The sequence below is a fragment of the Thunnus maccoyii genome, chromosome 21 (genome assembly GCF_910596095.1).
Source record: "Thunnus maccoyii chromosome 21, fThuMac1.1, whole genome shotgun sequence".
NCBI classification, from domain to species: Eukaryota; Metazoa; Chordata; class Actinopteri; order Scombriformes; family Scombridae; genus Thunnus; species Thunnus maccoyii.
The window spans coordinates 15714275-15732840 of record NC_056553.1 but is presented as its reverse complement, the minus strand read 5'-3'; the positions used below and the strand labels follow the sequence as shown (position 1 = coordinate 15732840).

General features: G+C 41.3%; 1 protein-coding gene across 5 annotated transcripts in view; it reads right to left on the bottom strand.

Moving 5' to 3' along the window:
- mllt10 (MLLT10 histone lysine methyltransferase DOT1L cofactor) overlaps positions 1-18566 on the bottom strand; it is a 46720-nt gene that overhangs the window by 5036 nt on the left and 23118 nt on the right. For all 5 annotated transcript variants that reach the window (XM_042399290.1, XM_042399291.1, XM_042399292.1 and 2 more), the window contains 8 exons: positions 18293-18391; positions 17636-17972; positions 16632-16838; positions 15191-15667; positions 8721-8881; positions 4699-4816; positions 1895-1979; positions 448-641 (listed from right to left, as the gene is read on the bottom strand). In XM_042399290.1, the coding sequence (XP_042255224.1) occupies positions 448-641; positions 1895-1979; positions 4699-4816; positions 8721-8881; positions 15191-15667; positions 16632-16838; positions 17636-17972; positions 18293-18391 (1678 nt within the window). The remainder of the gene's footprint in view (positions 1-447; positions 642-1894; positions 1980-4698; positions 4817-8720; positions 8882-15190; positions 15668-16631; positions 16839-17635; positions 17973-18292; positions 18392-18566) is intronic.

Below are 18566 nucleotides of genomic sequence, written 5' to 3'. Positions count from 1 at the left end.
CTCCACGCTGCTCTGCTCAAATACCCAGTGACTGATGACACAGAAATACTCCACGGGGAGGTCAAAGGTCAAGATCAGCTACAGAATACTGGCCTGGTGGAACTCAGCGAGGATGTGGATTTTCAGACACAGGAACTTAAAACTGAGTTGTCCAGGTGAAGGACAAGCTTTGTCGCCATCCCTTTTTCATTTTCACTATGTTTATCTCTGAAGGGATGTTCAGATAAGCAGATAATAAGAGATAACGTGAGAAAGCGACTGAAAAATAGGAGCTTAACTCTACAAAATAAAATTTTTCGCTGAACTTTGATACTTAAGGCATCAGAAGCAAAAGTCAGGTATCGAATCATCTTTAGAATTGAAAAACTTCATGACGTCCATCCTTGAGTGTGTGTGTGCATTTTCGTGGCATCTTTGGGTGCGTTTATATTGTGTGTGTCCTCTCACCGTCTCCCTGTGCTCCCTGCTGCAGCAGGAAGCTCTGCCCCTCGTTCCACTGCCTCTCCAGGAGCTGCTCTATGCTGGTGGCCACCGGGGGCAGCGTCTCCCCGCCGCCTCCCCCCGCCCCTAGCAACCCCAGCCCTGGCCCCGGCAACGACCCCGAGGAGTCATAGCGGATCTGCAGGCCACCAATGGGAGAGCTGAATAGAGGGAGAGAGAGAGAGAGAGAGAGAGGGAGAGGGAGAGAGAGAGAGAGCATGGATAGAAAAGGAGAGATAGAGAGGTCAATAGGGAGATTAATGACCCAACATAAACGTCAGACAAACATAGACACTGCTGGCTATAAAACTACATCAATTTGTTGTTACAGTGGCCTCTAATGAAAAGGGGCCAGGCTTTCTGTCTGTGTGTGTGAGTGAGAGAGAGAGAGAAAGAAGGACATGCAAGTGAGAGAGAGAGAGATGGAAAGAGGGAAGTGGACTGTCTTGATGCGATAAATCTTGGTGTGTGTGTGCTGAGACAATCTGTAGAGTGTGAAAGAGGGGAAATGAGAGACAGGAGGAGATGGTAGAAAGGACAGAGAGATGGGTGCATGATGTTGGGAAAAAGTTTTAAAAAAGTGGTGATGGCAACAGTTTCCCACTTTTGTAAGCACAGATGTAAAGGCACTCTCCTTTTAAACGTCAATGTCACAGTATCGTCCAGAAAATGTGAACTCTGATTCAAAAACATATATGTCATTAAAACACGCATGAAAGTATGTTAAAATGTTTCAGTGGAAATCCTGCAGGTTTTTAAAATACCATGAAAATCTAACATGTTCTGTGTCACTGTGTTTTTCTATTAAAATACTGAAATTAAATCAGCCATTCCAACGTAAAATATGTTATGTATGAAATACAAAAAAAAAACCATGAAAAATACAGGTGCAGTCTTTAAAAATAAATGCAAAAAAATGGATGAAAATGTAACCAACCTCATCAAGTGAAATTATCCATCCCACAAAGTAGTAGAAACAAACAAAAATGCATTTGTGTCATCAATATTCCCATCTCGAGAGATCCGTGCAAACATTCCCAAATGGAGAAGATGCAGAAAATCATCAGGCTGACCATCCATGTGTGATTAAAACAAGGAAAAAAAAAAAAAAAAAAAAAAAAAAATCCAACTGCAGTTGAAGGATGGTTACCACCTTCAAAAACACAAGTTATCGTTGGCTGAGAGAGCGAGAATTGCCTGTAGGGGTAGGAGCGAAAGGGAGAGTGTGCGTGTGTGTGTGTGAGGAGTGAGAGGAAGAGAGAGGAGACGAGGGGCCAGCGGAGGGAAAAGCAGAGAGAGAGGGGGATGGGTGAAGAGGGGAGGGGGGGTCAGTGAGGAATGTAAATGGGGAACGGAGGGAAGAGAGGGGGGGTGGGGGGGGGGCATCTGTGTGTGTGTGTGTGTGTGTACTCACCGCGGGGTGGTCTTGGGAGAAGCTCTTATGGAGAAGCCCTGAGCTCCGACGCTGCTGCTGCTGCTGCCGTCTCCCGCCTCCTGATCTACACACACACACACACACACACACACACACACAGAGAAATCGATTGGACACTTTAAGAGTGTGTCCACACTAAGCAGGATGAATTTGAAAACACTGTTTATATGTGACAACGATGTGGATCAGCATCAGGTAATTTTCATAAAAATCTGTCCGCGCTAAAAACCGTAAAAATCTCTTCTTCTACAAAATTGCACATCGCAGCAAACATCTGGTAAGAAGTGGGACAAACAGCACGTCCACACTGGTTAAACCTCCTGCTATGTGTGACAGCCTAGTTGTTCTCGTTTACTGACTTTTTTTTTTTTTTTTTTTTTGTTTCTGCTGTCAGGAAAAACAGAACATTTGAAGTCGTGGCTCGTATGAATTACCTGTTAATCAGGCGAACGGTGATGAGATGCTATGCAAATCAGCTTAATGACAACACCTGCGTTGTGTGATCGGCTACACTGAGATTCAAAACAACTGATAACAGCTGGTACAGGTGACGGGAAGTTCTTAACTTTACTGCCACACAACCTCCAAAACCAGACTTATGTGATGATATTCAAAAAAAAAAAAGCTCTGTAGTCCATGTCCACACTAAAAAACACAGCCATCGTTTTCAGATTTATCCACTCGGCGGCTCGGTTTTTAGGGCGAAAATAACTTTGAGTGTAGATAGAAGGCTGTGACAAAAGAAAAACATGCATTTTCAAGTTTGAGACAGCGTAGTGTGGACGTACTGTAATACTTGCACAAACTCTGTCTCTCTTCCTTTGTATCTCTTTCACACACAAGCCTTCATTGAAACTGCTTGTGCGTCTCTCTCTCTCTCTCTCTCTCTCTACCTTGTGTCAGAGTCTCTCTCTCTACCTCCTCCTCCCTCTGGGCCCCTGGCCAGACGCTTCTTTTCATTTTCCTCAGTGAGAGTAATGAATCACACATGCACACACACGCAAACGCACACTTTTGCATTTACACACTCACACAAACTCCCCTCTACTTAAGACAGTCAATCCCAGCTTTTACCCCCACCAGGTCACCACTCTAGTCCCTCGCTCGCCTTCTTTTTCAAGTCCCTTTCCCTTCGTAACCCTTTCCGTCCTGGCACCTCCCTCCAGACACTCAAAAGCAAAGAGAGGCGGCTGCCAAAGTAAACAGGCTACATGCATACAAACACACGTACACCTTGCACGTTTGTGCTCACATGACCCTTACTAGCAAAAAAAAACAAAAAAACAACAACTTCACGCTTGAGTTGCTGTACACATGCTGTTAATAACACAATGGCGAGGATATATCCATGTTTATTAGGGTTCTATAATGATTATTTTCAGTATTGGTGAGAGAATATATATCTGCAGCTATTTTAATAATCCATTAATCGTTTCAGTCGCTCTGTAAGCAAACATGTCAAACATTCTCTGGTTCCAGCTTCTCAAATGTGAGAATTTGCTGCCTTTCCTTGTTTTATATAATTTTGTGAACTGAATATGTTTGGGTTTAAGACTGCTGGCTGGATGTTTGGAAATGTTGTTCTAGGCTGTGAGAAATTTTCACTATTTTCTGACACAGAAAAAACAATCAATTAACAATCAAGAAAATATCTGGCAGATTAACCTATAATGAAAATAATCAGTAGTTGCAGCCATATTATTGATGAAACTGTCATTTTTGAAAAAAAACCTAATTATATTCAGCTTAAAGTGATATGAAACACAGAAAAGCAGAAACTCCTCAGGTTTGAAATGCTGGAGTTATCAAATGTGTGGCATTTGGGCCTAATAAATGCCTGATGAATGACACTGATTATAAAAAAAAAAATCAAATATCAAATATTCAATGAATATGTTAATTTCAGCACTGATGTTCACAGTACAATAAAAAAATCTATCTAGTGATTAAATCTAATATTTCCTTAATAAAGTGAAAAAGTAGTAACCACAGTGTGACAATTTGTTTCCAAAGCCACAAAGTTTTTTCTTCCAAGAATTACATAAAAATGGATTTTTATCTTCTAACGCAGAACCGTCCAAATCTCACACAGACACACAACCACACACACACACACACACACACACAGCTCTGTGGCTCCCTGTCATTCAAGCTGATTAGTGAGTTGACCTGCGGGTCAGAGTGGATCTGGCTCTGATGACTGCTGACCGGCAGCAGGAACTACCTACCTTCCTCCTCCGCGCTCTTAACTCTCTCCTGCTCTCTCCCTTCTTTTCTCTTGCCTCTCCTCTTCCACGTTCAACCAGATGTCTTGGATCAGGAAGTGGCTACTCTGATTACTAACGCCACCTCTTTCTCCCTCATCGGCTCCTCTGCACCGGACAGACAACAAACCACCTCTTCCTCTACTTTCTTCTGCTCCTCTTTCACATCGCTACCTCAAGAAGACAGCTGTATGTTTTACATGGACATTTGAAGTGTGTGAACTGTATATACAATGTGTGCGTTCATTTGATTGTGTGTGTGTGTGAGAGAGAGAGAGAGAGAGAGAGGGTGACCGATCAAGGCGTGTAACTGGAGCTGAGTGGGAGGAGCTTGAAAATATCACGAGGGCTGACCTTTGACCTCTCTATGGGACCATGGGGGCGTGACCTATCCATTATCTCCCTCTCTTTCTCTCTCTCTCTCTCTCTCTCACACACACACACACATACTTTTGTCACATGCGCGTGCACACACACACACACACACACACACACACACACACACACACGTTCCCGTACCTGCTGGTGAGGCCTCTGACTGGGCAATGAGTGCCGCCATGGCTGAGTTGGGGTTCAGCCTGTTGCCAAACATGTGGGAGGGAGCCAGGTTGAAGACGGACCCTGGCAGACCGCTCACCTGGAGACAAGAGGCACAGATACACACAGGAATGAGTCACAAGAAGCTTTGCTTCACACTGAGCTTACAATTAATTATATTCACTTAGCACTGTGTTCAAAAAAGAAGTTTTTAGCTCCTTTAAAATCAACATAATGTGCTGCCTCACATGACCAACTGCTTCTATAAAACAGAGGTGTATTTAAAAAAATAAAAATAAAAACCCACAAAAAACCTTTTATTTAATCAAACATAATTTTAGGGCTATAAATTATTGTAGGATAATTTTATGATTCAGTGTTTTCATTGTTGATTTATCTGATGATTTTTTGAAATGAGTTAATTGTTCAGTCTATAAAATGTCACAAAATAGTGAAAGATAGTGAATAGTGAAAGATACCATAACACACACACACGCACATATATATATATACACACACACACACACACACACATATACACACACACACACACACATATATATAAAATTTTTGAATTAAACAGTTTTTTTAAAGTCTCACATTTCAGAACCAAGAATTGGGTAGAAATGAGGTTTTTGTGTTTCACCTGATGTCAATTATGTCATCAGGTCATTATTAACATTTATTAAAATTGTTGATTAATGTCTTTTTTAAATTAATTTAAATAAAAAAAACAAAACAAACAAAAAAAACTCCTCCAAGATATTTACTCCTTGAAAAGTACCAGCTGTGAGTAACTTTGGTCTCTATGGTAACATTATCTATAGTTACATATATAATGAGCCTGGATCCAAAGCTGACAATCACTCTGATCAACTCAGGTTTGGGCTTTAAGTCACAAAACATCTACATATAATTTCATGCTAATAACAAAAATACCTGAATGTGAATTTTACAGCACTAAACTATCATTCTCATTTACAAAAAGAAACCAAACAAACAAGAAAGAAACCCCCCCCCCCCCCCAATAATAGTATATTATGAAGCCACAGCTCATTATTCTTTTACACACACACATACACATGGGGCCCAAAGTGCCTCGGCACCCCAACAGTACGCTGACATGCTGACAAAGTGTTTCTGATGCATAGAGTTTAATCCAATTAAGGCATTTCCCAAATAAGGACCGTGGAGTGAAGGGTGGGGCAGGGTGAGAGGGAGGAGAGCGTCAGGAAGGGAATCAGGTCTAACTAAAGCAACAAAATGGCTGACTGTTTTGGTCGCTTCAGACTAAAAGAAAAGGCTACAGCCAAAGCATGTGACGCCGCAGAAATTGATTGAAGTCGTTGGAAGTAGCTCTTTCACTATTTGTTTGGAAGTTTCAGGAGTTTTGGAATATGTGGCCGGGCTGAAATGACTCAAGAGATATTTATTTTAAAAGTTATAAACAGAAAGTATCTACTTGGTGTCGAACCGCAATTTCTAATTAACTGATGGGTTTAGATGCATTTAAAAGTTCAACAGCCTGGTTTCTTACACTTCATGTGTTTGACTGAGCAGAGTTGTGATCAGGAGGATGAGCAGAAAAACAGAATCTATGTATTAATATTGAATATTCAAGAAACAAAGCTTCAGTGGGTAAATATAAATCCTGCATTTGTGGAGCTTAGCCTGCCTATCTGTCCCATCTATTGCTTGTGGAGTCATTCCTATCCATTTGCTCAAATTTAGGGTGCGCTCCGGGAAAAAAAAAAAAAAAAAAAAAAAAAATCCGTAATCTCCTATTACAAATTCATGGAAGTCTAAAATAACATAAATCTGGAAAACATCCTGGAAAATCCCATCCCTGTTAAATGTTAAATTCAAAGAAGGAACCTGTACCCTCTGTCCATTTTTTCCCCTCACTGAAATGACTTCAGATTCTTTCTAGACCACCCCCCCCCTCACACTCCTCCTCCTCCTCCTCCTCCTCCTCTTTCCCCTCGGTGCCATAATCCTGCCCCCTTTCCCATCAACATTCATTTTTCATTTACATTCATTTTTCATTCAAAGTCTCTCTCGCACTCCCTTTCTCTGTCCTGGGCTGATAGCCAATAACAGTAGGCCGAGAGTCTGCTAGCGGACTGAAATAGCAAATGGTCTCTGTCACTCTCACACACACACACACACACGCACACACTGAGGGAAGACTGTTGTTGGCATCCTCCTATAGTTGCGTAATTTCTGCGGACTCCATTCGGAATATGTGTGTGTGTGTGTGTGTCCCAGAGGCGTACATCACACTTTACAAACTAACACACACGTTTTTAACAATCTGGAGTGACAAGATGAAGGAAAAAAAAAACAAACTCTATTTAAGTCTTGCTTTCTGCTGCACTCTTTCTGTTCCAAACTGCTCTATACATGCTGCAAACAGGCGTGATATCCTATGCTTCCCGAGGCCTCCTGTCCTGTATAATATGCGCTGAACAGAGAGGAACTGGCCGAGATGAAGGCCAGGCCAGTGAATTCAAGGCATGAGTGCAACCCCACACACACGCACGCACACACACACACACACACACACACTTGCCCCGACCCCCTCCTACCCTCCATCTATCCCTCCATCCCTACTGTGGTGCTTGTCAGATGTCATTACATCACAGGACAACGGAGGGAGAAAGAGAAATGGATGGGGACAGAGAGAAGGAAGGTCGAGGGTGAGAGAAAGTGTGTATATGTGAAAGACAGAGAGAGAGAGAGAAAGAGAGAGAGAGAGAGAGAGAGAGAGAGAGGGGTGGTGAAGTGGACACGGGAGAAAAATGGCGTTGGGTGGACAGAGACAGAGCGTGGTCTTTGGGGAGGGTTTTTGAAAGAACGGACACTGGGGTCAGCGATTGAAGATGAGTTTTCTTTTTTTTTTTTTTCTTTTTAGGAGACATCGCCGGTGATTACTGGAGGGGGTTGTGCTGATCAAGTAAAAGTCAACGTCCTCATTTCTGAATATAAGCATATTAAAGCCAAAAAACAATTACGCTTTTAAGAAAAGCACTAAATTTTCATTTTTAAGCCTGAAATTAAACATAATTCATTTTGATCTGAATAAAGGTGATAAACTGTTGCTTCTAAATCCAGGATTTACATGAGAATCAGTTTAAAAAAATGATATAAAACATTATTTTCTGTCTGTAAACATTTCCAAACTTTGTAGATAGATGAAGGGATTCCCCCCCCCCCAAGTATGCAGCCTGGATTCTGGACCCACTTTCTGAGTTGATGTATAGTAAATTTATTGCCCTTTCCCCGTTTTCCACATTGTGGGACAGGATGAGCGTTGTAACCGTGAGTGTGTATTAAAATTATTTGTAGCCTTGGTGGTTTTTTAACCAGAATGTCATTATTTTTGGACATTGAATTTCGACTCTTTTCTACTCTTTTTCCAGCGCGTTACCGTTCTGATCACATCACCGCACATTCCGGTACATTTGTCGTATGAAAAATGCATCACTTAATATTATAATAATACAGACTGTGTTCATTAAGGTCACTGGTTATTGAATCAGGCTGGAAAATCAGATGCTTCAATGAAATGTTCTGAGTCAAAAGATAAAAAAGACTTTTTTTGTGCTCTGAATAAACCTGAAAGACTCGCTACAGGTGCACCGTGCCATCAGCTATACAATAACTCGCTGAGAAAACACAATTCACACAAGGTCAGGACACACACGTTTCCCACATAATTAGCGTGCAGTGGATTAATAATAGTGATGAGAGATTTGGTGCGGAAGATGTTTAATTAGTGTGCTGTGCTTTATTTGTGTTCCCACAGTTTATCTGCACTTCAGCTCAAAAAAACGCCAGAGATGTGGGTGAATTGACGGATGTATGAGGGTGCTGGATGGAAGAGAGTGTGTGTGTGTGTGTTTCGGCGTGTGTGCGTGAGAGAAAGAAAGACTCCAAGTCTCACAAACAGCATGTATGCTAATTTAAGAGTTTTTAAGCACAGGTTGTACGTTTGGACTCACGTGTGTGGAGGCTGTGCTGGTTAGCGGTGCGGTGGCAGTGAATGGAGAGGGAGGGGCTAGGGAAGGTGTGGGCTGCTGTTGCTGTGACAACTCAGAGCTGACTCCACCCACGGCGACAGCCCCCGTCCCCGACGATGACCCATCGGCACCAGAGAAAACACCTGTGGACAGTCGGAGTTAAAAGACGTTAATCGTCGATCGTCCTCACATTACAATTAAATAAATATCATGAAACGGTGATTTCACAGGAATATGGATCAACAGTTGATGCTGTAGTGAAATATGGAGGTCATCAAAATTTCAAGCTGCTCAATATTTTATCTACACACTCAAAAGTCAAAAGTTGTAGACACTCTGAAATGTGTCTTATTATCTTGGGATTCTTGAAAAACCTCTTCATGCTTTTTTTTTTTGTAAAAATCTAAGAAAGCATTTGTTGCCCTACAAAAACCTTGTCATATAAAAATTTAATTTAACACATTTTAATTGGATGATGACAACCTGTCATTTAAAATTTACGCAGCCACAGTGATACAGGTTCTTTGGTCTTTTCATAAATAACAAAAATGTTATAATTTGAGAAATAAAAAACAGCTTATTTGCTACATTAGACCATGACTTCTGTACAAAGATGAAGGTTTTACTCATGCAGCAGATCTGTTGACTTTAACAATTTAGTGCATGATTAATATAAATCAACAAATGTAATGCATGGTTGAGTACGTTGTCCTGCCTGTAAGCAGTCATGTTATTTGGCTTCTTTATGATCATAAAAACTCCATTATGATAAACGTGCAGAAACACACACACACACACACACTGATCTAGTGACCCAAAGTGGCAAAAATCTGATGCCACAAATCACAAATTTCTTCATCATATTAAAAATGATGAAGATTATTTTACGCAATATAAGCTATTTTTTTTAAAACCACCAACACATACATATTGCTCCATTCTCACACACCAATACTCCGTTCTCTTATCTCTTTGCCCTCTCTCTCCATCTCTCTCCCTCCCTCCCTTCACACACCCCCGTGCTCGCCCACTAACCAGGGATAAGCCCTGCCCCTGCCCCCCTTTGACCCCAGCAGAGGAGGGGGTGGGGGGTGGGGGGGGAGAGGGCCCCTCAGCCCCACAAAAGCCTGAATGGCTCAGGGCAGCACACATTCACTGGGGGAACAAGAGATCTTTGTGCCAGGAGGGGAGGGGGTGGAGGGAGGGAGAGGGGGAGCGAGGGAGAAAGAGAGAGAGAGATAGGAACACTCCATGGGCCTACCTACTATTTATAACGCTTTGTAATATGCACCAGAAAAATTGATACCCAAAGCAGGGCTGCCGTCGCTCGGAGGGCATGAGCTCCTGCAAGACTTTTAGCAGCTGGATTAGAGGCCAAACCAACAGTTTATCAGTTTCGCTCGCGTCACTGTTGAAATGGTTTAAACACAAAGGGATGGTGCCAAACGCTGCTAGCAACAGGAAAAACACACGATATATTAGCTTTATCATATAAAAATAAAGAAGTTAATTAACACATCTCTGAACTAAATGTCAGTTAGAAATCATAGTGTACCTTACTATTTTAATGCTCTGTAAGTCTAGGTTTAATAAATCATTTTTAAAAAAATGAAATCTTATGTTTACATTAGTTTTTTCTGACTTTTTCAAAAGTAAACAAGTGTTCAGATTTCTTTATGCAAGCTGAAAATCAAAGTTAAAATGCATTCAATAAACAATGTATTACCTGGTTATACTTTTTCACAGCAAAGTCTAACTGCATTATATTTATCACTCATTTATTTTAAATATTGTCATTTTTTCAGACCTTTTTTCAAACCTTTCAGCTCCAAATTTGGTGATTTTCAGGTTTTAACTGAAAAGATTACAAGCTCAAAAATCTCTATCCCTTGCATTAATAAAACTTTCTAAACAAATTAAACAAAAAAATGTGTATTAGTCTTATTAACAACAAGGCTGTTTTTCTTGGATCCAGGAGAGTTGTTATATATGATGTATTTTTCTCATTAATTACTGCAAACTCTGTCAAGAACAATTTCAAAATGTATCAAGAATGTATTATTTAAACAAACTGATTATAATCCCATTGCAGCTCTTGATGGGAATTAAAACTTGCTCTAAGAACATAGAAGACAAAGAATAAACTCACATCTCCACACACACACAGCTCTAACACAAGCTTGGGCTTGTAAAAACTTACAACCTATCTGTGTGATCAATAACGTTTAGCCCCTGAAGCACAACTGCCTCCGTCGGCCAACCTCCCTGTTCCTTTTCCTTTCCTGCTCGGTACGTCTGTAAGCTGCAAAAATATCCACCTTGATTAGTTCAAGCTGGTATTATCTCAATAGGAAATCTATGTTGTCTGTTTATGGAGGGTTAAGTCCAATCTAAAACAAAGTCAATGGCATCATATTTTGCTATTTAACAGCTGAATCTGCATTTTGAATCTCACTTTTAAAGTAAATGTCCTTATAAATATCTTTGAAATGATAAATTCAGGGGCCCTATAGCTTGTTTTTTAAAAAAACTGCAGACAGTCATTTAATCATGGTTTAAACATGGAATGTAGAGACAAACACTGAATACCACATGGCAACAGGGAGACATTTGTTATTCTGAGAATTTTCTACCACCAAAGATAAACAGAAATGTATTTAAACATCACGGCAATGTGTAGAGGGAGCAGAGCTACATGGAGGACACTGAATCTAAGTATGTGTGCGTGTGTGTGTGTGTGCGCTTGTCTGTATACGGACATCACAAAATGTATGTGGGTTTGCAACAGACTGATAAAGCCAAGTCAGTTGAAGAGGCAGTTTACACCAGCAACTAAATTCAAAAGTGACAGCAGTTATGAGCAGAGTGACCTGAAACCAAACACATCCAGGTTTCAAACTGAGAGGCGACAGAGCTAAATTCTACTAAAAACACTTTATTTTTACTCTACACTGTATCAGCAGTTGATAGTTTATTGTACAGAGAAAAAACATAATTCTAACGTGCAGGGAAGAGACGTCACCAAACTGTTTGCTTCCAATTTTCAGATGTGTTTTGTTTGTTAGGTTTTCTGCATAATGTGTTTATGTGTCTTGTTTTTCTTAAGCTTCAATTGCATGAATTGCTTTTCTTCACTGTTTAGATTCACCAAAAGTATTTTAGGCGCCATCAGCCACAGTCTGCACACTTGTTAAATACACACACACTGCAATCACTTAAGAGGAAAAAAAAACATCCAAACTGGACAGAAAAAAAAGGTCTGATTTAAAATAAATAAATAAATAAATAAATAAATTTGAAATTGTTAAGTAAAATTTCAAAGGGTCTCAAAATATTTCTATTCATGAATTTCCCAAATTCAGAATGCACAAATGTATTTTACTGGCACAAGAAAATGTGTTTTATCTACAAACTAATAAGCAAGAAAGGAGGAACTTGATAACACAGATTTTATATTTTACAAGTAAGACTTAATTTAGTACATAAATAAAAACCTGCTCACTGAACATTTCCCTGATTTTTATAACTTCCCCTCTTCCCACGTTTTTTGAGGAAGTGAAGCCAGACTGCTGATAATTATGAAAGCAAAAGAGGAAAAAAAACATACAGCTCAATAAATCTAAAAATGAAAAATAAGCACATAAATATACAATAATGAACATTTTTTTCTCTGTTTTCTCACACTTTAACACACACACACACACACACACACACACTCCTCCTGAATTAATTCATGTTCACCCAACATCTTTCCTCCCCCACACAGCAAACCCACTGCGCTCTACTAGCTCGTCCATCCCATCAGTGACCCCCCTGCCGTCAAACATTAACCTAGCCAAAATCTAACCCCCTGCCTCTCCCCACCCACCAACACATATCTATCAAGCTAACTATCTATCCATCAGCACGGTGGAGTCAGGAGACAGGGTGGGAGGGGGGGAGGGAGAGGGGAGGAGGGGGGATAAACGGCAAGATCCTCCCCATTACTGCCCTGCATTAACCCTCAGCTAAATATTTACAGTAGGAAGAAGAACACATGATTCTCACACACGTATAATGCACAGCCATACATTTTTTCCCCTATCTTCTTTCACCAGCTGTGGTCAGAAATGCCGTCACTGCTGTAGGGTAAAGCGCGAGCACCAAAAACTGAAATGGACGTGGAATCACAAACAAAATTATCCTCAACCACCAGTGCTGCAAAAAATTATATTCAGAAGGCAAACAATCAGTCCTCAGGTCTGACTCGCTTACTCCAACTCACTCGAAGCTTCTGACTTATAAAGTATTTATTGAAACAACTTTGAAAGCTTAACTAAATATCAATATTTAAGGAAAAACATAAACATAACTACTACATAGCTTGTAGTAGTAGCACACCTGGCAATTAATTTGACAATTTCAAAGTGAAAGAAAGCCAAATGTCTAATTGTTGTATTTCATGTTTAATATGATGTAATATGATTCCTCTTGCTGATAAATATATATTATCAATTTGTAATGTGATAATAGATATTAGTAGATAATATTGCTCAATTAACCCCATTTAAAAAGGCTGATGGTAAATATATGAGGTGGCTGAGATAAAGCTGTAATACCACTAAAAAAACTACAAAATCCTCATCAATCACGTGAGCAAAGACTACATTACCCATAACAATGATTATTACTACTCACAATTCACAATATGCACAAGACAAAAAATACAATACAATAGTAGTGTTTAGCGCTGCAACTAAGAATTATTTTCAGAGATCAATAATCTGTCATTTATTTTCTCTATTAATTGTTTAATCCATAAAAAATTGGGGAAATTTACAATTTAGGTAGTCTGAGGTGACGTCATCAAACGTCTTGTTTTGTCCAACCGACAATCAAAAGCCTAAAAGATATTCAGCTGTCAATCACATAAGACAAAGAAAAAGCAGCAAATCCTCACAACTGAGAAGCACATTACTTAAACAATTAGTTCATTATCAAAACAGCTGAAGGTTATTTTCTGTCAGACGACTAATCGATAAATGGACTAATCGTTTCAACTCTAGCACTTACACCCTTTCTTAGCAACCACGTCATTTTTTCTACATTACGCCCAAGACAAAAAACACTCGGTTACTACTGATGAATGTTTTCTAGGGATCATCCGGTCAATATGATGTTGAATGGTACTTTCACGTATTTACTACAAATGCTGAAGGTTCAAGACAAAGTGTCCCAATTAAACATAATTCAACAGGACATTATGAATAACTCTGAAATTATTAGTGTCAAAAATATATGAATATTTTAGAAATGGGAGTCATCAAAAATCATTAACAGCCTAAGCAAAAGACAAAGAGACACAAGGATCCTTTATGAGCTTCATGTAAAAACATTTAAAAAGGACCAAATCTGTGATCAGTATCTGATCAGCTGATCCTAATGAACACTGATGGATATTGGCCTGATCAGAGTATCTTTAACGTTTTTATCATTTGCATTTGGTTTTGAGAACCATGCAAACATAATGCTTACACACATGCCTGCATTTGAGCCTATGCAAACACGCTTAAACGTCAGCCGCATAAAGCATCAACAGGTGAGGAGAGGATCTGAGGAATGAGCAGAATGCAGGTAAGAGAGAGCGGCTGAGAGGCAACAGGGAGAAACAAAAGGGTGGTAATTCTGGAAGAAAGGGGAGATGTGGGATGTGTGGGTTGTACGGAGCCATTTCCATCAGCAGAAGGGAACTCCAAAGCATAAAGACAGTTGCCAAGCAACTGAACACGATGAAAAAAAAAACAAAAAAAAACATACAGACCACTTCCACGTGTGTGAGCAAATAACACACAGATCCGCACTCTGACATGTGAGCGCGCGCACACGCACACACACACACACACGCACACACACACACACACACACACACACACACACACACACACACACACACACACACACACACAAGGAGCCAATTACAAAGGTGTGTAAAATCCTTGCCATTTGTGATTGGTAATGTTAATATCTTTTTGTTCAGTGGCAATACAGACATTTCTGTTTAATTCTTCGGCATTGAGCGACAAAGGGGTTGGACGTGAAGACAATGTAGCGATGACAACACACATTTCCCTTTTGATTGTTTTAATAGAAAGGTGAGCACACTCTTTGTCTCACACGACATAAATGGCAGATAAATCTTGAACTAAATCAGCCCGTTTGTCACTCTACCTGCCGACAACCATTTCCTACTTTCTGGCTGCAGTAAAATTGTACCAGTATTTAACTGGTGACTGAAGATAATTTCCTAAATGCAGCTGACACTGACAGACGGACTCACTGGGGGACCTGAACTCCTATAGAATTATTTTATTTAATGTGCTCTTTCCAGAAAACACGACGGCCGATCTGACTTCTAATTAGCTACAAAAACATGGCTGTGTTTTGTGTATGTTTAGTTTCTGTGTCCTCCTCACCTGGCCCAGTGGTTGTGGAGCCGCTGTTGCTTTGCAGACTCCCATTCCTGAGGAGTGACGGGGACTTCTGAATCCCACCGCCGACACCCATGACCCCCAGCCCCCTCTCTCCTCCTACTCCCACTCCTAATCCACTGCTGGAGACTAAGCCCGGCCGGCCTGAGAGCGTCGAGGATGAAGAGGAGGAAGGGGAGGCGGTGGAGGAGGAGGAGGTGTTGGCCGTGGAGGACGTGGGGAGAGTCAGGGAGGGCGCTGGCTCTGAAGGTTTCACATCCGTGGTGAAGCAAGGTCCGAATCTGTTTCGCCAGTTGCCCTTCTTTTTCTTCTTTACCCCATCTTCCCCTCCTCCTGCGGCTGCTGCTCCGATCCCTGGTCCTGAGCTGGAGGGCTGGGGCCGTTTGTAGCCAGCGGACACACCGAGGCTTGTCGTCTCGCTGGCTGTGAGACTGTGGGAATTCTCATACAGCTTCCCGCCCACTGCAATAACAAGAAAGCAGAACTAAATATATTTAAGCATAAAGTCTGTGGTTTTTTTGGTGTTTTGTCGGCCTTAAAGCCATCATAGAAGCAAGTAAAGGAGCAGCTTGCGACATGTAAGTTCTTAAGAAAAATTAGGGCTTCTGCAACAGTTACTTTCATTATCTGCATAATCCCAATTTACCAACCATAAATTCACATATTTCAATTGTTCCTTTTGTCAGAGTGACAATACTATTAAACCCAAATATATTCAGTTTACTAACACAGAGGACCAAGAAAACAGAAATAATCACATTTCAGAAAGTAGAACCAGAAACTTTTTGGCACAGTTACTTAAAAAGGACTAAAATGTTATTAATTTCCTGCCGCTCGACTATTCAATTTGTTGATTAATCATTTTGGCTCTCTTGTAAATGTCAGGTAATTACTTACGATAAAAGAAATACACAACTGCTAACTTGCTGACATTCTTTTCGTACAATCATGAGAAAACTCCTCTTTTACGTGTGGGATATCCGCAAGAGTTAGACTAAAAAAAAGGCAACTGATTGAGAAGTTCCTGATTTTTGGTCCTCAAAATGGCTTGAGCTCCGAAAACACTACACTTCCCATAATGCAACTTTAAAATGTTGTTATAAACCCTCACTGCCCCATAAATGCCCACATCTTTCAAACTCCTCAAATGCAGTTTGTAACGCAGCCCAAAATTACTTGAGTGGTACTTGGGTAATTCCTCAGAGCCACAGAGGACTATACAACTGTTTTTACAGGTTGTGCTGTTTTCCATATGACTTACTTTTAACATTTTACCACTCTGCCTTTTATGTGCAAAACCTCTTCTTGTCTGAGTATTATATATGACAAATATTGCAATAATCACAAATGTGACAGTCACAAAAAAAAAAGATTGAACACATAACAAAATATCTGAATAAAGTTATAAATGATAAATGTCTGTCACCTGCCGTAGTGGACACAAGAGAACCAAACAGTGTTGCAGTTCCTTCTGAGGCTCCGCCCTCCGAGCTCGGCTTCACCAGGCTGCTGAAAGACGGCGGGGAGGAGAAGGTAGTCCCGCCCCCGGGACGCAACGACGAGTCGGAGAAACTTAGAAAATCTGTAGACGAAGGAGCAGAGGGCGTCTTGCTGGCACTTGTCAACAGCAGGCCTGGGAAAGAAGAGAAGACAGAGACGAGAAGAAAAGACGGAAGCGAAGAGGAGATGACGAAACGAGAGAGGATGAAAGAGGAAGACATAGAGAGAGAGAGAGAGAGAGAGGAGGAGAGAAACAATACAGAAGAAACAGACATTAAAGCTGCGAAAGTTTCCATGCTGCTCTCCTTTCCATCATCATGGGAGCAGCAGGAACAAGATAACCAAAATAAGCATTTAATCTGTTCTCTCACTCTATCTTCTGTACTGTCAGGCCTCCCTCACCATGCAGTCCTCCCGTGTGACAGAGTGCACAAATGAACGAATACACAGACGCACACAAACACACACACACACACACACACCTGACGAGCGCTTCAAGGTTCTGATAGTAGAAAACACGGGAGTTCAGTGTGAGCACTGACTCTTTTCAGGTCCTGACCTCCCCACATGTTCTTTCTGTCTGTGTTTGTGTGCGCTGGTCTTTTCCCAGACAGGGCCCCAGATTACAGGAGCCAGAGGCTGGTCGAGACGAAACACTGTTATCACGGCCACACACAAATGTCTGGTGTCTGGCCAAAATCCAGCCGCACAGCGCACACACACATAAGAGCACATGAATACACTCTTATTTGGATTTTAATAACGTTGCAGTAATTTTCAGTTGTGCTGCACTTGCAGTTTTTTTTGGTGGGTGGGCAGAGCAGTAACACCAGATGATTTGTCACTGCGTTTTCATTTTTCTAACTGCAGGGTTAATTCCCAGTTGTGGGGAAAATTAACATACAGGACCATTTGCAGCCATCAATTCACCTTGGTGGAAAGGCCCTGTGGAAGCAGAGGCAGATGTGGAGGAGGTTGCCATGGTGACCACGGCAGAGGGGAGGGGTTTCCCTGAGGAGGTGAGAGACTTGCGGCCGCCCCTCGTTCCCACCGCGTGACTTCCGCCGCTGTTCTTCTTGTTCTTCACCTCAGACGCCGCCTTCCCAGCATCCGCAGCCAAACCATCCTTGGAGCTCCCGACGGAGAGAGCGGACGACACTTCCTGAAAGTTGGCGTTGGTGAAGCGGGCGCTGCCGTCGTCCAATCGTTTCTGCGAGGATGCAGGCAGAGAGGGGACCCCTCCCCCTGAGCTGCTGCTGTTGTAGGCCTGGAGGAGGAAGGTGAAAAGGGAGGAAGAATGTTTAAAAAAAAAAAAGTTGACGGTTGAGAGGAAAGGGAGGATCGGAAGCAGGAGAGGGACCGGAACACGGAAAGAAAATTATCAAAACAAGCCCATTGAGAAAGGGAGGACCGAAAATAGGAGAAAGGTCAGCAGGAGGACAGGATGTGTAGGGATGCAGAAAAAGAACAACAAAGGTAAAACAAGGTGAAGAAATGAAATTTAGCCACTCTTGCTTTAATATTTAACCAGCTCCGTCACAATTTACCAAAAACAAAAAGGAGTGTTGAGTGGAGGAGTGCCCTCACCTTCTCTGGGACCATGATGTTTGGAAGGACGAGGGAGGGCGACATGTCCATGGAGGTCTTCTTGTGTTTCGGTTTGTGCCTGTCCCGCTCCTTGTGTTTCTGAGTATGGAGAGTACAGAAAAAAAAAAAAAAAAAAAAAAGACAAGAAAGGAGAAACAGATGGGTGAGGCTGCTCAAGACATGAGTGCAGGGAGGAGAGAAATAAAGACACAGAGAGGAAAACAGACCTCCTACAACCTGTATGTTATAACCCTCTGCATTTCAGGAACATTGA